The sequence below is a fragment of the Melopsittacus undulatus genome, chromosome 5, assembly GCF_012275295.1.
Source record: "Melopsittacus undulatus isolate bMelUnd1 chromosome 5, bMelUnd1.mat.Z, whole genome shotgun sequence".
In the NCBI taxonomy this organism is placed as follows: Eukaryota; Metazoa; Chordata; class Aves; order Psittaciformes; family Psittaculidae; genus Melopsittacus; species Melopsittacus undulatus.
This window is the reverse complement of record NC_047531.1, coordinates 76,816,678-76,839,226: the sequence shown is the minus strand read 5'-3', so window position 1 is coordinate 76,839,226 and position 22,549 is coordinate 76,816,678. Positions and strand designations below refer to the sequence as shown.

Below are 22,549 nucleotides of genomic sequence, written 5' to 3'. Positions count from 1 at the left end.
CTTGCAACAGTAACTGTTCCTTTAAACCAGGCTATGATTTGAAGTCCATGAAAAGAATATACTAAAGTAAGCAGAATCCTAGGGCTCTTTAAAGATGTAGTACCTGACGATGTATGAAAACAACTGATCCTAATAATCTCCACGTGCCACCCTGTCGATCTACATGAAGCATTCGAAGTATCTGGAGAAACCGGATTCCTCTGTAAGAAAAATAAGACATGAAATGAAAGTAGTGATTAAGATTAATACTGCTCTATCTATACATATATGACTATGTACACTAACATACTGTTATATTACAGAAACTTAATAACACTGTCCCTGGATATGGTTGCATCTTAAACATGAAGTATCTATCTCAGTATATAGTATGTTTAATTACATTTCATTATAGCCAAATATATTTAGATATATTTACTGGAACAACAACAAGTTAAAAAAAAAAAAGAAAAGAAGTCTAAACCATTTGCTTTCCAATTCAGAGGAAACTTGTATATTTTACTTAATTAGGACAGACTCATAGTTTGAAGCCCTAACACAGGTGCAGACACCTTCCATGAGACCAGTTTGCTCAAAGCCTCATCCAACCTGCCAGGGATGGTGCAGCCACAGCTTCTCTGGGCAACATGTGCCAGTGCCTCCCCTCATCGTGAAGCATTTTTTCCTTATATCTAATCTAAATCTCCCCTCTTTCAGCTTTAAGTTTTCTGTCTTATCCCTACGTGCCCTCTTAAAAAGTCCCTCTCCAGATTTTTTGTAGGCTCCCTTTAGGTATTGGAAGGTTGCTGTAAGGTCTCTCCTGAACATTCTCTTCTGCAGGCTGAACAACACGAACTTTCTTAGACTTTCTGCATAGGAGGAATGATTCTCAAATGCCTCCTATTCTTAGCTAAAGTGGTGCTTCAAGCTTTGCTAACATAAATATAAGCAAACTTTTTTCTCTATTTGCCAAAAGAATGTGAATCAAACATGGTATTACTGAAGTCCTTTTTATGTGAATTATAGAAAACATCTAGCAGGAAATAGTAATTTGTGATTTTTAGGACAATAATTGAATCATAAATTCCAAATATTTTCAACTAAAGAAAACGAATTATTTATATTGTTCTTCAGCAGAATTTTATTCAATGGAAATATTTCATTCTAGTCATCCGTTCAATAATTAACTTTGTTTGCTTACACTTATTATCTTATCACTGACTCAAAACAGTGAAGAGCAGGAAAGGATGAATGTTAAGTTCATCTACCTGAAAATTTTTTACTGAAAGTATTTTTAGCTCTTTTTAGCTATCCTAAATATTTTGTTGTTATTGTTGGTAGCATCATTTTTTAATTCAGTCTTTTTATTTCAGTTCCACTGTGGCTGCATTTTTCTGGGTCACACCAGAAACTCAGCATGTTGCCAGCCATCTTTCAATCACTGGTCTTACTCAGACTGGGAAGGCATACTGTCTTCTGGAAGACCCAAATTTTCCTTCATTGAGAAAGCAGGTTTTCTGAGCTTTCACAGCTAACAGTCAAATAATCAAATGCTTGCCAATATTTTGGAAAGCACACAATAATCCTGGCTAATCAAATCATGTATCAGTGACTGTGTATAGCAACACCATGTTTGTTGTTTCTTTGATATGCCATTGGAATAATAGTTTTATCTAGCTGGAAACTTCAAAATATCCACTTAAAACTTTTTAATTAAAAGAAGAATCCAAGAGGAATTACAAGACAACCAAATATAGGTTGTCTTGCAGTGTAATTTAACCAATATAAGTGAGCACCAATACAGTTAGGTGATGCAATAGCTTACTGGTTGCTTATGTCAGGAAGGGAGAGATCTATATATAGGTCCCCTGTATATATGCCACAGTGCACCTTTTCATTAAAGTCATTCCCATAATTTTAGTTAAATATTCTTTTGAATTTTCCCATTCACCCTCCTTTACTCTTATATGAGCAGACAAATCACATTCATGCTGCCTGTGTGTCTTTATCATCATGTAAGGATTAATGTTCTATGGTAGCAGTCACCTTAAAATTAATTTACACATTTAGTTCTGTCCAGTGTTTGTCTACACAGCTAAACAGTTTAGACAGTACTGTACACTCTCAATTCCCAGTGATTAGACTGCATTGGGAATCAGAGGCTTGTAACAGAACATGTAACACATCTTGCAAGTTAAGTTAGAAGTGGGAAGTAAACCTACTGTGCTTATCATTCCTTATTTCTATTTACCCACTTTACTTCCCAAAACAAGCTTGCAGTACTTGATGCAAGCTGAACAAACACTATAGACATCAAATGTTTCTGGTTCATGTATGGTATGAGTTACTTGTGCCAAACAAATCCACTGAAGCATAATTATTCTTTAAACAAACCCATTACTCATACTCAAAAAGTACAGAGTTAAGTGCTGTCTGGATTACCTCTTAAATAAACCAGTGTTCTGTAATACTCTTTTGTCTCAAAAAGAGAGCTGTTTGATGTTTTATATAGGACATAAAGTTTAGGTTTTTCCTCTTGGCTTCAGCATTCCCACTATTCTTAATATGCCTTGTTTCTGCCCTGCTCTTTCCCAACCAGTGTCCAAGCACAGTAACAGTCTTTCACTGTCTGAAGTTTCAATATAGTAACTTTTCCTATATTGGAAGAATTACTTATACATCCAATTCAGAAATTGGGAAATCAGATATACATCTAACAACATCTGCAGTTGTGAAGAGCTACAGTCACTACAAGACCATACCGTATTGCAGAAGTGGCAAACACCTGTCCATTAGATCCTATGCTCAGAACAATAATTGAGGCTACTACCACAATTAGATCTGTTAAGAAAAAAAAAAGAAAAAAGGAAGAATATATTAAATTTAGCTCTCAGCAGCAGAACACACAAAAAATACAGAGTACAGCACTTTAAAGAAATAATTTGTTAGCTGAAATTTGGTGGCCAGTAAGTGAATGTAATAGCTTCACATCAAAAAAACAATAAATACAGTTTCTTCCATGATGAATTTAATAATGGAAAATTTAAAGATCCTACCAGATCAGGCAGCTTGCCATTAAAACAATAAAGGCAAAGGCATATGTACAAACTAGAATGAATCCACATTTTGGCTCAAGGCTTTTTGAGAGGGAAAGTAAGAGTTTGCTTCAATCAATAATGACATGCATAAAGACAAGTATCATAGGCATATACACATACACTTAGTTTAAAAATTGTATGAAAGCTGTAAAGACAAGCTTTCAAAGTTTAGGGAACTGTCAGAACAAAGGCTGCTTAAAAGAATCAGAGTTTTTGGTTTACTTTGTGATACAGTTTAATTGTATGAAGAAATAATTGTTTCCAGAGTTCAATTTTCTTTTTTCCACAACTCCACAGTTTACAGAGTTCCAGCATTATACAATCCAAAGGGTGGATTGTGCTCACAATGCCAGCATCCCTTATTTTCTCTTATCCTATTTCAGTGAACAGGTCTATCGCTGTTAACTACTAAATCCTACTGAATCCTACTCTTCACATGATTCTGAGAAGACATTTTTCTAATTTCCTCATGGACATTTCTGTGGTAATCCTCTTTAGGACATCTGAATGCTTCACTTTCAAAATCTAACCAGAAAGTAAAGGATAGTATTATAAACAAATAGTGAATGTAGACAGAATGTGGGCAAGTTTTGGTAAATTTTCCTTGCCAGTTTTAAACAGGCAGTACTTTACTCTTCACAGCACTTCACATTATATTGCACTTCAAAAAACCCAGTGCCTGCTGACTTCACTTTTGCAGCTGTGAGAACTCAGAACTTCTGTAACCTGACTTCAAAGTCTTCATTTGGACATCCAGAAAATGAGGCACACTTGTGAAAACTGATTTAAATTACTGCCACAGAGATTCCGTGTGATGCCTAGGCAAGATGCAGAATAGAATTCAACTTCAGAGGCAACAGTTGCCTCCAACAAGGGTAATGTTTTTCCTCTCCTTTAAACATTCTCCTGTCTTATTCAAACCATGTTGTTGCTGCAAGAAATATTACATCAGTTCTACAACAGCATCCTTCACTCTCTAACTTGGATTAATTTCCAGTATCAGTCTGATTTTTTTGCTGTAAAAGCAGTATTCCTCCCCATGGGATAGCACTCAACCAGTGTAAAGACTGTACTCCAATAATTGTAGCTATATGAAAATGTAAATAAACAGAGAGAGGAATAAGTAAAGGCTACAGAAAGAGCTTCCATTTTGGGATACTCTTAGCTTTTCAGTATGTGACCTTTCAAATTTTTTTATGCTCTTCTTTCATCATGTGTGCACATGAACATACATTTGTAAACACTCAGAATTTAGGGGTTTTCTTCCCAGCACATCATAATACAGATCTTTGCCCTTAAGTAAAAGATGCAGCTGATATCCTTGCTAAATTATCAGATGTATACATATCCACCTGGTGTCCAGCACTGGAGGAGGCAAAGACTGACACTTAGGAAAATAGTTTTCATCAGGTACTGACAGTAACATAGATTTTTCATTTGTACTTTCTGCTTTTCTGAAAGTGTGTTCTACATAGCAGAGATATTTCGTTTTCCCCCTCCCCAACCTGTTCTTCTATTTGCTTCTTCTCTGTACCTAGTTTTCATGCCAGTTTCCAATGTTTTGGCTTCTCATATTTATACCAGTTTACTGGTTCAAACAGTACTATTTTACACTCTAGGTCTTCAGCATACCTTTCTGCCTTTACAATGCCAACTTTCAATCCTATGTATTTTCAGCTTCTACTTTTATTCCTTCAGCCTCCTGCTTGTTTGTCAGTCTTTTTATATGTTCTTCTTCCAGACCCTTACCTCATGTCATTTCACGGAGCCTGTATGGCCGAGTCATTTCCTCCTACCCCACCACTTCACCTCAGCACTTGAGCCTGCTATATTCTCTTTCCATGTGCCCTGGGCAGTTTTAGGGAGAGCACTATAAAACCAAAACCAACAGATTTTCCACTTCCAACCCAAGCAATGCTGCTCAGATAAACCTGAAATTTGAACTGTGCAGGCTCACTGCAGATTGAAGAATATAAGAGCAATCTTTAGTATGGCATTTTAAGCATAAACAAGCTACCAATTTTTCAGAGGTTTGTTAGTCAGCTTGGAATTGATTTTCAGTGACAATCAAAAAAGTGGTTTCTGAGTTTCAAGTATCTGCTTCAAAGTGTAGAAATGCTAGTGCTTCTCCATAAGAAATCATCAGAATTGCCTTTTTCAGGAACAGCTTCAACTTTTTGCATTAAATGTCTCCACTAGACTCAAACTGAAGGAGACACTTGGCATGGAAAATATCAAGATAAAGAGCCAACATTTGTTTAAACAACTTTTCAACTTTAACAATTGTTAGTATTTAGATTAGCAATGCATTAGTATTTATGTTAGCTTTAGAAAAAAAATGTCAGGAACTTTTGGTAATTTAAAACATTCCAGTAATTTATAAACAGCAATATGTGGATATCCTTCTCAAACATTCTACCTACTTACATGTTTGCAAACATGTCTGCACACACTCATTAGATGTAGAGAGACAAAAATTATGTAGTGTCTTCTATATAATATGTGAATTACACATGTAGATGAAAGACCTCCATAAATCACATTCCCTGCAACTTAGTATGTGTGGTACACAGCTTTAAAAACCTTGTTTACTGCTTGTCCACTGTCCCCATGGCTTACTTTTAAATTATGAATCCTTGGGATATTCCAAACAGCTGCCATTTTTTTCTTTAAAATCAGCTTGGCAGTGAAAAATTACTTAGTTATGCATAAACTTCAGCACAGCACATGGCAACACCTATTGTACAGCCTACTTGAGTACTGCTTTATTTCAGCAAATTGCTGACTTGTTTCCAGTGTTCTCATAAGTTTACTTTCTAGTATGCAATTCTCAGCTTTTGGATTAAAAGCAATTAATCCTTTTTTAAATTTAAACCAGTGTCCTGGGTTCAGCAGTAGCAGTCATTTTTCTCCTTCCTAGTAGCTGGTGCAGTGCTGTGTTTTTGTCTTTCTGCCTGGGAATAGCGCTGATAACACCAATGTTTCTTGTTACTGCTCAAATGTTTAGACTGACCAAGGACTCTGTGAGTCTCATACTCTGCCAGGGAGGAGGGGAAGCCAGGAGGAAGCAGAGACAGGACTCCTGACCCAAACTACCCAAACAGTTATTCCATACCACAGCACGTCATGCCTGGGATGTAACTGGGAAGGACCCAAAAGGGCACTCACTGCTCGGTCAGGCTTTTTTTGGTGGGAGGTATCATATTCTCTTCCCTTGTGTCATACCTTAGTTACTGGACTGTTCTTATCTCAGTCTGTGGGAGTTACATTCTTTTGATTCTCGTCCCCATCCCTCTGGGAGCAGGACTGGGTGGGGAAGGGAAGAAAGAGTTGGGGAGGGGAGAGAAACTGTAGCTGGCTTGCCGACAGGGCTTAAACCACGACAACCAGTAAAAACATTTGCATTTGTATTTTAATTTTTAGTTGCCATAGTATTTTTTGGAATCTAAATAGTCTTCAGCTTGCTGGTATGTTCTTAGTAGTCTGGAGATAATATGATGTCCACAAAGATTTAAATTAAATATATCACATGGACATATTTGAATTTCATTTATAGCACATTCTTTTTTGCTGATTTTTTTGTCCTACTGGCATTTCATAAGTTAAAATCATAGAATCACAGAATGGTCTGGGTTGCAAGGGACCTTCAGAAGCCATCTAGTCCAAGCCACTGCCACAAGCAGGGGCATCTTCAACTAGATCAGGTTGGCCGGAACCACATCCAGCCTGGCCTTGAAGGTCTCTGGGGATGTCACATCTACCACCATGGAATCCACCTTATGTCTTTCAAACTGCATGCTGTCAAAACCAGGAGAAACAAAAGTTAATTCATAAACTGGTTTTTGCTTTGTGACATTTTCTGCAACAACAGCAAAAGGATAAAAGGGGCTGTAAAAAGACATTCTCTTGATTTTTTTCCTGTGCTTGGTACCTGCCGTTCATGGAATTCTAATTAGGCTAGGATTTTCAGAAACATTTAGCTCCTAATCTAACCCCACTGAAATAGTAAGTAATGGAAGTATTAAATCAATAATTAGGAAAAGTATCACTATTACTGCTGATGCCATAGTACATGACTACCACACACTCTTTAAACATGTTCATCCTGTGAACCAGGGAATGAAGAAGCATGGAAAGACAAAGTGATTTTTCCAAGGTTTCTTGGTATGCTGAGAATGAATTCAATCTATATCTCCTGACAGGTTCTTTTATAGAATTGTCTTTTGTCACATGTAATTACCTGTAACTTGTCTGTAAAGAGGAGATAAATTAGGCTAACTTTAGAAAATCTACCTGAGAAATAAAATAATTTTATTTACAAGGTAGAGAAGTTGCATCATTTTCCATTTTAGATAATTTTTAAAGAACATTCAAGAAATAGTGTATCCTATCTTAACCCTTTTCTTCCCCATTTATAGAATAAATGTTAAAAGTTAACATACTATTGTATGCAGCATGTAATGCAATAATATTAAACTAGTTCATAAAAGAAGGTAATGACTAGGCGTGACTACTAAATCTCTTTCTGGTAATAAGAACCAAAATATTCTTATTTACTATTAGAGAGGAGGAAAATGGAAAAAAAAGTGTGAGAAATTAAAGAAGTTCAAAACTGCTACCCAAGTTGAACTTTCTAAGAATTAATCAGAATTTTAGTGTGGACAAAACCCAATTAAAAAATCTTGCAGGTGCCAAAGACATTTCAATGGTATTTTCTGTTTCTATAATGGAGATTTTTGCAGAGTAAAATGAATACCTTATTTTTTAAATTCTATTCTAGTCCTTTAATTTCTTTTTTTCTGATATTTGTATTTTATTCTTGTTTATTTGAAAATTATAGGATTAGTCAGTATGATTCTGTCATTCAAAACAAATGTATTTGCCAAGTTTAGTTATTTGGATGAGTGTATACACAGCTCCATCTGCACTTGATATGTCAAAACAAATCTTGACTTTAAATTTATTATATTCTTAGGGGAAATTTAAATTTTAAAACAGAGCTGATACTTTTGAATGCACAAACAACCAGCTGTTGCCATTATTAGTTTTTCTTAAAAAAACCACTGTGCCTTCTCCAAGGGCTATACAAACATTAGTGTTTACTGTACTAGATGCACAATGCCAGTACACAGAACCAGTATCAAGTCGAAAACACACTTTAATCAGACTGCCACATTTCCTCCTGCACCTGTACACTCTAATATACCTTCCTAAGAGGCATTCCTTACTGAAAGAGAAGTCAAGAACATGATTAGAAGAAAATAAAAATTAGTTATAAGCTTCATGGTTAGATCATGAAACAGATCATAGAATCATAGAATAGTTAGGGTTGGAAAGGACCTTAAGATCATTTAGTTCCAACCCCCCTGCCATGGGCTGGGACAACTAATACTAAAGCATGCCATGCAAGGCTTCGTCCAACCTGGCCTTGAACACTGCCAGGGATGGAGCATTCACAACCTCACTGGGCAACCCATTCCAGTACCTCATGAAATCAGATCAAGAAGAAGCTGAAGAATTTGTTTGTATGTGATGAAACCCTTCTTTCTCAATAACCCAAAACTCAGTACGCTATCTCATCACACAACTCTCTGCCCACATGTATATATATAACAGAATATGTTGCTTCATGAGTTTTTGCACCAAATTGCATAAAGTCACTGATGGTTAAGAAACCATCAGTTCTTTCTCTCCCCTTTTCACCTCTCCCACTTTGCTGTATTTAAAACTCAATGAGTTGATGTTTGAGTAACATAAAATTCACAGCTCTACTGGAGTCTATATAAAATCACAGACTTGAAACAGTAACAGTGATTTTATGGACTACTACAATTTTGTTTGAACGTCACATTTTATTAATCCCTCACTGTTCCACAGGAGACTAATAGTCTCCTTTCCCCCTGAACTCCAGTGATGCTACCCACAATAGTCCCTTAAGCCACCTAAATTACTTAGCTTTAGTACTACCCATAGGAATTTCTCCTGAGTCATACTTTGCACATTTCCATGTGTTTTCCCAATTTATACTCACCTTTATGTTTGGTTTCTTCAGAAGACTGAAGGAAGGATATTGCATTCAAAGTCTGGTCAATTTTCTCCAATCACAACAGTAGATTTAGTAAATATTTCTTCCCTCAGAATTTTGCCTTTCTTAAGCTGATGGCTGCTTATATCACAGCCATATTTTAAATGTTAGTTCTAGCAACTCAAAAGAAGAAATAATGGTATAGATTCACAAAGCAGACCAATATCTGAGACACGGCTCAGAACTGCTATGTTGTTTCTGCAGTATTTGACATCTTTAAAATTTATTGCAATAAAATTTAAGAAAAAAAGAGTTTAAATCTTACCGATAATTGATATTGGCTTTCTGGCAAAGCGTATTCTTCCCTGGAAGCCAACATACTTACTCCTGCAGCCTGCAGACCACAATCGGACCACATATTCAGCACCAAAAAACACAACCAGAACTATTTCCTATAAGAATTAAAAGAACAAAACATCAATTTTTATTTTTTTTCATTAAAAGACTTCAGTTTGCACATCTAATTTGTTCCTATAACTGGCAGGTCTGTAATTACCAGGGTGTTCCTTTTTAACCTTCTTGAAAACTGGGATAACATTTGTGAGTTTTAACAACTAGTCTCCCAAGACCATTAAAAAATAATGGCGAGAGTTCTCACAATGACATTGACCAGCAATTTCAGTACCCTGGATGGAATCCCAACGGGGCCCATAGATTTATGTGCATCCAGCTGGAGCAGCAAGTGTCAAACACATTCAGGGTTCCCTGGAAGTTTATCATCTCCCCAGTCATGGTCTTCCAGCATAGGACTCTGGGGTTCCCAGGGCCCACCACTGGTGTTGAAGACAGCGGTGAAAAAGTCATAAATGTCTCCCCTTTGTCTATGTGCCTATTTGTGAGGTGATCAATCTCATCAAGCAACGGCATAATGCTCTCTGATTCTGCTCTTAGCATTTTTTAAAAGCCTTCTTTGCTGTCCTTCACAGTGCTGGCCTGCTTGAACTCTAATCAAGCTTTGGCTGCACGAATCTTCACCCTACAGCGGCAAACAGGATCTCTGTATTCTGCCTATGTCACCTGTCCTTGGTTCCAACATCCATACCACTTTCCTTTTCTGCCTAAGTTCTAGAAGAAGATCCCTGTTCAGCCAAGCCAGGCTTCTGTCCCATTTGCTTGACTTTCAATACTTTGGAATTGCTTGATCCTGTGCTCTTAAGACATGGTTCTTAAGAAGTGACCAGCATTCACAGACCCCAATACCTTCAAAAACAGATCCCCAGGGGACCTTACTAACTATCTCCTTCAGCTGCCCAAAATCTGCTTTCTCCATAGCCAGGACTGAAGTTTTGATGGCAGTTTTTCTCCTGTCACCAACTTTTGAAACTACTTTGTGGTCACTGTGTGACCAAGACAGGCACCAATCACCACTTCATCCAGAAGTCCCTCTCTGTATTGATGTGCTGAGTCTTCCCACTTCTTCCTTCACCATTTCCTGCAAATGGAGGGTTAGAGGAAAATAGTGCTTGTGCTCCTGATCCATTAATCAATCATCCCAAAGCCCTGAAGTCTCTCTTGATTGCTGCTGGACTTCTTATTGCTTCACTGCTGCCTACATGGAAAATCAATTAACAGATAATAATCTGAAAGCTGTACCATGGTAGAAAGCTTCCTCTTCACTCCACGAACCCAAGCCCCAAGGGAGGCAGCAGACTTCCTTAAGTGGGTCTGGTCTGCATATTGGGCACACCCTGCAGCCTGACACCTGGGCGACAGTATGTTCCCACCAGAGCTCTTTCTGGGAAGTTGCATGGGTCATGATCTGTGTAGAGTTCAGAGAGGACACAGCCTTCTACCAGATGGGTACCTCTGTTCCCCTGTCAATCTGGCAAGGCTACAGCAACCTTCCGGCACACAAATACGCCCTGTTTGCCTGCTTTGGATTCTAGGGCTCCCTGGTGGTTTCTTGAGGGGGGCCCTAATCCACACCAAGTCCCACCAGCCACTATGGCACAAGCAGCAGGCTCCTGGTGGCTCTCTGGGCTCCCCTTCAGGTTTCTTCAGTTCAGGCCTCCCACTGTTCACTGCACTAGACTGCTCCACTGTGGATCATGCCAACTGAGGGGAGCAGTATATATACAGCATATAAAATAAATCACCTCTATTTTTATAATGCTTCCCTCTATAGCACTACATTGTAACGCACTTGTGCATAACCAAGGATCAGTATACTTTGAGATACTTCTAAAGAAAGAAGATTAATAAAGATCACAACATGGACAGATTTGTTGAGATCTTTGTTCCTTCCTTCCTTGTTTTCCTCCACCACTGCAATATGCTAGCACACCCAAAACACAGTTTCTAGGCTTTGTTCCAACCTAAACTGTATCCAGTAACTCAGTCACCAAACACCTAGTACATAAATTACAGCTTTGGAAAATATTTGTATTTTAACTTAAACATGCTTGCAATCTCCACCTGGGGAATTTTAAAGCACCCAAGGAGTGAACACACTTAAATCACAATTTTCCCTCAATAACAATACCAACATGCCTTTAAAACTGACATTCTGAATGGTTGAAAAAGAGACCAAAATATTTCAAAGCTAAAAACAGATAGAAAAACTCTACACCAATACGCAAAACTTCGTATCAATTTTGACTTCTAACAAAGTTAGGTTAACATCTCTGTATTCACTTCTACCTCCTTGTTTTTGCCTGAGAACCAAGATAATATGCAGTCTTCCTCTGTTTTCATGGCAGTTTCAGCCTGACCATAACCAAAGAATCAGTAGAAAGCTAGAAAGTTTACAGCACAGTTTCAAAGCAGAAGCACAAGAAAATACACCACAAATGAGCTCCACAAGTTCGACTTTTCAAATAAATGTATTATCTATAGCCTCTACAAGTAACACTTTCAAGTCTGTGCTCTGAAATCTAAACTGTTCAAGCCTAGTAGTCAAAGCACAATTCAAGAGCAATCTTCAAAGGAAAACAATTCTTGCATTTCAGGAATCTTACAAAATGCCCTCTCACTTTTTAAATTGTCTATATTTTTAGCAGATTACTGGTAACATCACTCAGTGGCATTTGTTTTCAAGTCTCTTACTAAGAATCTCTAATTTCCACCAAAGGAAGCAGAACTAGATAGACCTAATAGACATGCTGGAGAAACAGCACTGGAGCTTTGCAGTAGGTTGTGAAGTCATGAGCACTTCTTTCTGTAATTAGGCAGAAAGCTAGTACCAAAGCTTGAACTGACAGAGTATTTCTGAAGCAAACAGTTTCACATCCTTATCTGCAGACTAAAATGGCTAAGGTCCATCTTAGAAATACATGTGTTCAGTCTTAGAGGAAGTAACACAATCAGAAAGCATAGCTTATGTGATTCTGTTGACAGTGTTGGTAACCTACCCTTTGACAAGGGAAGATACCATAACAATTTAAATGAAAACATATATGCCATCGAACTGGATCAAAAGCATGGTTCTACCACTCAGTGGCAGTTCATTCAGTGTTGGTCATAATGGACAACACTGATGGCAGTGGAAGAATCATTTCTATGGCAACTGTGCATTAGAATCACTGGGGCAGGTAAAAAATTATGTAGAAAGCAGACAAGCACATAGATAACTACTGAGGAAGCAAAAATTTTTGAGACTTTAGTTAGTCCTTGATGATCCTCTGAGGTTACTTTTAGAAGCTGAAATTAAAATTATATCTGTCCTGAGGGTATTTTATTCACAATGCAAATTCCAGAATCTACGATTTTATTTCAGCTACTGACAAGAACCCATCTTGGTTACATCCGGGAAACCCTGCTGAAGTCAATAAGGTTGCACAGTCTATGAAGGGGAAAACTAAGTTGTTGACAGAAGGAGGAACCTACATCTTCAATAAATTTGAAATTAATCACTGATCTCAGTTCATTTTGTCCTGGATAGGTGACCATGTTACCAAAACCACAGCAATTAACACTTTTGTTGGCAGCCTCATGCAGACCAAAGTCAAAGAAGCATGAAAACTGGACAAACATCACAGCTTTATAGGTGGCCCCTCCAATAAAAAAAGGGTGGGGGGAAGATTATGAAGCTTACCATGTTATGTGTACTGCTAATGAAAGATAGAAGACATCAATTTCCAGGGCTGTCAAGGCTGATCAAGCTGCACCTCACTAAAGTTGCCTTTAAAAAAGCCCCAACCTGCCTCCTTTTCCTCCTACACACATAAACACTTTTCACAACCTTAAATTTATTGCACCACATTCACCTTCTGGTAAAGGGAAAAACCCCAGCAATTTTCTGGAAAGTCAGAAAAAAAATACTTGTTTTCACTGAAATGGAAACAAAAGGTGGTGAGGAGTTGTTGTGGATAAAACATGAGCCATAAAAGACCTTCAAACAAATCTGAAAATTAAATAGCATAGCAAATATGCTCCTAATGATTTATGTCCATCTTTAAGTCATTTTGAGATTGTCCTCCAGTTTTCTGAAATTTTACAGATGCTTGCTTTCAAAATAGGATTATGATAATAAGTATCCTACAAAAATGTTTTATTTGAGGTCCCAGAAGTATTTTTTTCCTTTTTCCTGCAAGTGGTGAAGGCAGAAATATGTGACGGAGGATTCTCAGCAGATTTCATAAACCTGGAAAGCCATTTGGTTTCAACAGAAAGCCAGCCATGAACTCCTTTCATGAAATCAAACCACAAATCAACAAGTAAGAACAAGCCATTACATTAAAAAAAAAAAGAAAAAAAAAAGAAAGAAAGAAAAAAGAAAAGGAGCCATATCAGGCTTGATGAAAACAGAGTTAATAAATACCCTTGGCTGTTCTATCTAGTGATCAGCTTTGAGCTTCCAATTTTTCTCAGCAACCTTTCTCTGAACTCCTATGAGGAAAGAAAAGGAAAGCAACACTGCATATCTTTTGAACACAACAGCTACCATAAACTGTCAAGACATTTTATATCACCCATTGAAGGAACATGAGACAGGTGAGGAAAAGCACAGAGCATCGTCCTTCATCTTCGGCACTGAACGTGTTCCAGAAGCACAGCCAAAGGCACACTGTATTGACAAATGTACCAGCAGAGAAGGCCTTTAGGCAGCACTGCTACTCGAATTACCTGCCAGGAAGTGGAGCACAGAGTAACTGACCAGATTCTTCACACCTACATGTTAGTCTCTTCCTGTTTTGTTAGTGGCAAAGGATACATTTGTCAATTCAAATTGCCACAGTAATACTCAGTAAAGTATTTTATATGCAATAACATATAATTACAGATTTTAAACTGGGCTTGTACTGTCTAATAACTTTGCTAAAGTCAGTAGCAGCATTCTGGTTTTTTTGTGCTTGTCCCTGCTGTCTGGGAAAAAAACACAAAACACACACCTATAATTTTGCCCAGTCAGGTGGAAGTCCTTAAATTCATTTCATCTTTGAATTATTTTATCTTTTTCTTAAATGTAGCCCTTGCATAAGTCTTCCCCATCGCATAATCATAAAATAATACATAATCACGTTTATGCTATTCTCAGTCTAATTGCATTTTATTAATTTTATTAAAATATAAAATAAATAAGCTTAAAGGGAAATAAGTATGAAAATAAACTCCATGCCTATCTAATTCAGTCAGTCAAAAAAGAAACTCTTGTTGAAAAGCCATCAACTTTTTACCAAGAATGTTGCTGATGACCAAATGAAAAAAAATGCTCACATTAACACAGAAAATCAACATTTTACACAGGAGTGTAAGTGAAACATATAATCTGGAATTTACAATATGTTTCAGTATGGTTACGGATAACTGCACGGAGGAAGCAGGAGAAGGGAAAGAGTTTCGTTGGAGTGATTAAAGTGCACACATGAAAAAGACAAGTATTTTCTCAGCTGCAGCTGTGTTTTAGGTAGAGAGCACACACAAGGCTCTCTTCACTTTTTTTATTGGAATATTTAGGTGCTCCGGTAAAAGGAGGAAGTGGGATGGCTAAATGAATAGTGTGTGCTCATGAAGATTCAATCAAGGAATGGCAGCTCTAAACAATGAAGCCTCAGAAGCAGGCATAAAGCTTTAATAGTTCAAATGTTTGCACACGTGTATTTATGTCCAGAATTTAATCTGATAACCTGTCTTCAAGGTTTTCCAGTCCTTAGACTCGAAAATGTCAATTTAGTCACCTGTTTAATTTAATAGTTTACTCAAATGCTATGAAAACCTACTGATATAGAAATTACTTCCTACCATTGTGCTTGCTCTCATTAAGATGATAGACATCATATGTGAAAATATAACTTCCAGTATATGGAAGAATAAATGTCAGACACCAAGTGCCCTATAGTATCATTAGCTAATTCACTCACATGTCTTAGATGAAGCAAATGCACTTAATGTTTGGAAATCTGTTGTTTGGATAAAAAAAATAATTTATTTAACATTTAAAAAAAAAAAAAGTTATTCCATGTGCATGTGAAAAAGATGCTGGATTTGCTGACCTCATATGAGGAATATCTTTATCTTTCAGTTTATTGACATTAGCCGTTCCTGTAAAGAACGAAGTTGTACATTAATAAGGAAAGCACATGGTGCTTTAGTCACATTACCTATGACAACTACCATCCAAGTGAGTTGGGTGAGTTGAAGTAGACAATTTAGTTTTATTTCTGTTTAGGCAGGAACCAATTTCTCTACAAAGGAAATTAATTACAGTCTCGATGATTTTTGAGCAGGACATTTTTTTCTAGAATTGACTAATTCAGAAAGATCCCACTAAGGCAAACACAACCAAATAGTGAATCAAGAAGATTCAAGAACTTAGTGCCTGGACTTCTTAATTTCTCTATATATCCACCAGTATTCCACAGGAGCCTTCTAGTTCCCCAAAAGCACATCTTGAAGCCTGACATGAAAAGACCACCTCTGGTAGAAGGAGAAGGGTTTAGCTTTGCTCCTGGACTGGAATCTATCCAATGTGAATATCCACTTCAGAACTGTAAATAATCATATCCATGTTTTTTAACCTTTTGATTTGGGAGGGTCTGAAAATTTCGAGGACAGGAATTTGAAAAATCCTGCATATATCTCTCCACCTTCCTCTCATTCCCAAGAAAGACATGTTTCTCTGGTCTCTTGGGCCACATTCTGAAACCACTTTGCACAGAAAACTATAGATCTAGAGTAAGAAGTGAGTAACATTTGACTAACGGCATTATAACTTGTTAATTTGTCTCAGTCATACTTAATGCACAACGATTTCTGGTTTTAGATAGTTGAAAAGCACACAACTATCACCCAAAACGTTTTGTACAGAAATGCAAAAAGTAATATAACCCACAAGAATCACTGTACTATAATTCACATTGAGAAGCTTGGCAGTTATATTTGATTCCAGATACACTGTGGCAACTTAGTAAGATCATTTAGGAGAAAAATTAAGCTTATGAAATGTGTTGAGAGACTTGTGGACTCAATTTTTTCCCTAATATTTTTAATCTGTAATACTCCATATCTATAATTTTAACAAGGCTTTACATTATATTAACATAATTTTCCTGATCTATTTATTCATCTTCCCACAGACCACCATGAACCTCAGAAAGCAACAGGGATTCTCCATCTTCTCTCTTAGATTACAATGAAAAAAAGAACATCAGGAAAGCTTTTGAGTGATGTGGTTATTTTCATTCAGATGTATTCTACACTAGCATAGTCTAAATCTTCCATAGTCTAAAAGAATTTGTGTATTTTTCTACTAAGGCAGTTTACCTGTCAGTTCCCTGGACACCTCATTAACACGCACTGTTACAAAGGCAATATAGACTACACATATATCACAAAATGTATTATGAGACCTCCTCTGCACACAGATAAACATCAAGATAAACAGTACTTCCTCCTTCATTCCAAGGGCAATGACCACAACATTAAATACATCATGGCATAGAAATAGAAATTAAATTAACAAAATTGAATCAATATGATGTATAGTAAAACCAGTCTATTTCCTCAAAATCAAGAATGCTCTTGGTATTCTTGTTTCACCTGGAGAAGAGAAGGCTCAGGGGAGACCTTACAATACCTAGCCTTCCAATACCTAAAGAGGGCCTGCAAAAAATCTGGTGAGGGACTTTTTACAAGGGCAAGTAGTGACAGGACAAGGGACAATGGCTTTAAACTGAGAAGGTAGATTTAGATTAGACATTAGGAATAAGTTATTCCCTGTGAGGGTGGTGAGGCACTGGCAGAGGTTGCCCAGAGAAGCTGTAGCTGCCCCATCCCTGGCAGTGCTCAAGTCCAGGTTGGACAAGGCCTTGAGCAAACTGGTCTAGTGGGAGGTGTCCTTGCTGTGGCAGGGGGTTGGAACTGGGTGACCTTTAAGGTCCCTTCCAACTCAAACCAGTCTGTGATTCTATGATCAAAATACAGCAAAAAATTTCCTTTTCACCTACAAGACTGTCATTATACAAATTCACGGTTTATTGTGTTGTTACTTTTAGTATGCAAAAGTGTCATGCATATGATTAAAAAAAGAATTAAAATATTTTCTTGTTTTTAGAACAGCACAATTAGCAAAAAAAACTTTTTTTGCAAGGTCTTGCAACAAAAATAAAACCCTGTCTTTTGTAAACTACCATGGTGACCTCTCCTGGTAGAAAAATATATGACCTCTAACTGTGAAAACATGCAATCAGATTAATACTCAAAGAAGGAATTACATCTGGCCCACTTTATAGCTTATTTTTAATGCCATATCCTTAAAGATCTAGCTGTCACTTACCAATAAAAACTGACACACAGACTAGTAGATCTTTAAGAAAATATTACAGCCTCCTGCTGTATAGGCTAAATCCTATACAAGAGGTTTTGGCAGCTTTTTAAAAGTAATTTCTCAATAGTATCATCTTAGAGTAAGATTAAAAGATAACTGTATATATTAAAGAATTAAAATTTGAGACAAAGTGGAACAATAAAATGTTACCTAAAAGTGACACAATGAAGGAAGCCTGAAAAAAAATAGATGGACCTAAACATATGCATGGTTTCCTGAAAACATGGTATATTTTCCTTTTCCAGCATAATTTTAAAATAAAAATATCCATTGGAACTTCAAGTAAAAATACTCCTAAACTTGTTTGTTTGCTTGTTTTCATTTTTAATTTCAGTTGTTTAGCTACTGTGCAGGAGGGGATTGTCCCCTCTGCTCTCATGAGACACCCCCTGCAGTCCTGCATCCTGCTCTTGGGACCCCAACACAAGAGGGATGTGGACCTGTTGGAGCAAATCCAGAGGAGGCCACAAAGATGCTCAGAGGGATGGAGTACTTCTGCTATGGAAACAGGCTGAGAGAGGTGGGCTTGTTCAGCCTCAGAAGAGAAGGCTCTGGTAAGACCTTATAGCAGCCTTCTAGTACTTAAAGGGGGCCTACAAGAAACCTGGAGAGGGACTTTTTACAAAGGCATGTAGTGACAGGACAAGGGGGAATGGTTTTTAAACTGACAGAGGGGAGATTTGGATTAGACATTAGGAAGAAATTTTTCAGGTAAGGATGATGGAACAAAAAGACAGCTGTTGGGTTTTGCCTTCTTCAGGATGAACACTCTTCAAGAGATAGGTTTCTGTAAGAAAAGTGCATGCAGATGCAACTCTGAGATCAGGAAGGAACCTCAAACTCATTCTGCACTCAGTCACACAGTGTTTAAGGAGCACTTATGAAAACCATTCAGAAGGTAGCAGATAAAAACAAGTAATAATTAGAAGTCAGTTCTCCCAAAGACAGAAAATGAACTGTGTTGACTCAAGATTAAGTACTGAATGTAGGAAATCACAGAATCACTGTACTTGACTTGTATTTGGAATAAGCTATTAAAAAGGCAAATGAAAGCTTAAAAATATTTCCATGAGTGCCAAGTGTCTAGAGAGTAATTAAGTAGGAAAGAAAAAAAAAAGACAACTCTTAAACATGTTTTTTCCTTCCCTGTTTTTAACAAAAGTATTAATTCATTTTTAAAAGGAATTTTAAACCACTTCCAAAATTCTGATGCTCACATAGCTGTTGGTGACAGGCTTTACCATGTGGTCTACAAAAAAGCAAGTAACCCTCAAACCTTTACACTTAGAATGCATCATACATCCTGATTATCTACCTTCTGGTACTTGGGCATGGCATGATAATTTGTGAGGCTGTATTTCAAGCTCATAAACATCATCCTGGGCAAAGTTACTTGTTTTTAGTATGCGATAGAGTAAGTTCTCTCTTTCCAGCAGTCCCAGTTACAGAACTGTGTATCATCATCCCTCACACTGAGCTTTAGGTTCAGTACACTGCCCAGTTTTGCCAAGTTGTTCTGGTGATCAAAATGGAGGATTTCTTAAGCCATATTTAGGGCATGAGATACTGGAAGAAATGCAAAGGGACATCAGTCAGAGGACTTAAGAGAGGCATGACAGACTTCTTCCAGACAGAGCTGGTAAAAAACCTCACAAGAGCAGCAGTAAATACACAAAAAAATGGGTAGTAAGAGAACAAAAACCTCCTTACAATGACAGCATCTGCAAGTCCAAGACATGCAATGTCACCAGTCCTATTACCATGAAAGTATACCAATTTTACCACAGTGATGATCAAATGGAGATTTACATGTTATGTTTTCTTCAAAAATGTAAAGAACAGAAGTTTTCTTCACGCTCAAGCAAGGTTATCAAATAGAGCAATTTACAGTATTTGTGGAGCACAGCATCAACCTGTATCAGAAGCTGTGGCTACAAAACTTCTTCAGTAGTCTCAAAGATGAAAGACTGGCCTTAACATTAAAATGCAGGGCCTGAGAGTAATACTGTTTTCCTTCAGAATTCACTTGAATTTTCAGAGACTTGAAAACATATGCTTGGGGAGGGAGGGGAGGAGCAGAGTAAGGGCTTGGGGCTTTTTTGGCCTCTTTTTTCCATTCTGACTACAAACACTGCTTTGGAGAGACACCTTGATATGAGATTCTCTCCTTGGTATATTCACATAACTTATCTGAATGATGATAGGTTTCATACCTGAAAAGAAATTATCTTACACCACCCTGATGTATTAAGAACATTAAAAAATTAAGTCTTTAAAACACAGGACTTTAGACAGTTACTTCTGTTACATCTGTTGTTAATGTGCCATATCTACTCCAGTGACATATATTATCTAGAATTGTATTTGGCACATCATCTCACCCTTTATAAGAAAATGCAAAAAACATTTAAGTGTCTACAAGTATTAAATGCTATCCTTCTTGTCAGGCCTTACCAACTTTCAACATTGCAATTCTGAAGTTGATCTTTCTCAACAGTTAATCTACTTTAATGTAATGAAAAGCAGTTTTTTCACAGGTGGGAAAGTAGCACATATACTACTATTTATCTGCTACTGACACATTAACCGGGCTATACAAAGAACTGCAGGTTTCTTCAATAAGGAGACAAACAAATTTCATTTTGAACTTGATCTAATAGATGCTTTAGTCCAATTTTGTTTCTCATCATACTGGCAGTCCCCACTGTTTTCAAGCACTTTCAAGAGGGCATAGTGGCATGGAAGGGAGAATACTTTTTCTCTCTAGCTGTCTTCATGCTTTTGATGAAACTCTCTTGGTTACATGAACAGTCAATTATCATATGAAGTAGATCAGAGTAATGACTACTACAAAGAGTAAAGAGAACAATGATCTCTAAGCTTTTATGGGCTTAGCACTCTCATGGGTAAAATGGGAGATGCACTTTGAAATTCCTTCAGGTAAAGGTAGGGAGAAGTGCTACAAGCAGGAGTTTAATCAGTCAGCTGCCAGAAACAAGAAACCTCACAACTTCATGAAATAGAAATAATTAGCTATAAGAGCAATTTTTGAAGTGTTGTAACTGAACTTATTTCAGAGCAAACTCTAAGACTCACAGTTATAAGACAAACGCTTTCTAGGTAAGGGAATCTACAGCAGCCTGCACAACATTTAACCTCTCTGCTGGCCCTTTCTGTGAATGAAACTAAGAGAACAGCAGAAAGGAAAATAAACTCAAGAGAGGTATCTTCTAAGGTAAGGTTGTAACACAGGTGGCCAAGAAACTGTTCCAGCTCTGCCACTGTCTATGCATGATTCATTTGTTAATCACTTAAAAATGCTACGTGTGCACAATGTGAACCATGTATCTGTCATCATCTAGTTATTTTTGTCCAACAATACGTGTCTGCACACACACATACCATCTACACAAAAGCAAACAGCTAAGCACTGAGTCCTTGCCAGTATTACTGTATTGGGTGGGTGGTAGTCATACTGACCTATAATCACCCTACATCTTTCAATGAGTCTGAGAAAATTACACATGATTGGCACAATACTGCACTTTGTTTGACACTGAATATGGCTTAAAGGGCAAGCAACATTTGTTAGGATTAACATTAATCAAAATCCCAAAATAACTCTGTGATCCTAATGATGGCTTAGTCAATTGCAGGCAAAATCTAACAGCCACAACGGTTGACAAGCACCAGCTTCAAGGCCAAATCACTGATGTGCAGAATTTGTGATGAAAGCTCTTTTTCCCTGTTCTGTATACTGGCGAATTACACTGATAGACATTACTTACCCCCAAGATCCAGATACTTCTGAAGAGCATGGTTTTTCATATTTTTTTTATCATAAGACTTAAAAGAGATATGTTTAAGAATATACATTCCTGTACTATAGAACATCCTGTTCCAAACTGCATAAGACTGATGAACACCAGTTGTCCAGTATAAGAGCTTCATACCTTACAAAAAGCAAGTATATAGAAGCTGTCAAATACCCTCATAGTTTACAAACCTAGAACATAGTCATCTCCATTATACTATGATCTTCCTTTAATGAAAGTAGGTACTATTTTAAATGTCCTGGTAGCATGTTTTGCATGAGGTTATCTCCCTTGTTCACCTGAAGCAATTTAATAAAACATTAGAGTCTTTCCCCCAGAAGTTCACTTACCATCCAAAAAAGGGTTCCAGTGGCAAATTCAGAATAATGCTCTATAGTAGACAGGACACTGAATATTAAACAAATCAGCACAGAGAGAAATCTGTAAAAAGAAAACAGTGTTTAGTGACTCGTCAACATGAACTAAATCTGTATGTAGATCTAGTTTTAGCTCTCATTCACATAACTTTTTTCATCACAAGTACTTTGTGTTTAAGAAGTTAATTCTTCTTAATTAAGTGAATATCATCATTTTGCATTTGATAATTTTTAAGAAATACGGAATAAAAATGACAGGAATGCTGAATACAGCTAAATCAACACACAAAGCTCACATTCAGATAAAGAAAAAATAAAAAGAAGTCTCAAAATATATACTCCTGCCCCCAGAATAGTTAAAAAAAATAATACCAAAAAACAAAGTTGAAAAGTCATGAGAATTGGAAAACAAAATGTGCAATTGAATCCTA

The 22,549-nt window shown here is 37.1% G+C and overlaps 1 protein-coding gene across 1 annotated transcript in view; it reads right to left on the bottom strand.

The window, feature by feature from the left end:
* Nucleotides 1-22,549, bottom strand: part of LOC101871346 (potassium voltage-gated channel subfamily KQT member 1-like) — a 465,763-nt gene that overhangs the window by 421,646 nt on the left and 21,568 nt on the right. The window contains exons 2-5 of the mRNA XM_005148017.3: nt 22,092-22,182; nt 9,428-9,554; nt 2,742-2,820; nt 104-200 (exon numbers count right to left, since the gene is read on the bottom strand). Of these exons, the coding sequence (XP_005148074.2) occupies nt 104-200; nt 2,742-2,820; nt 9,428-9,554; nt 22,092-22,182 (394 nt within the window). The remainder of the gene's footprint in view (nt 1-103; nt 201-2,741; nt 2,821-9,427; nt 9,555-22,091; nt 22,183-22,549) is intronic.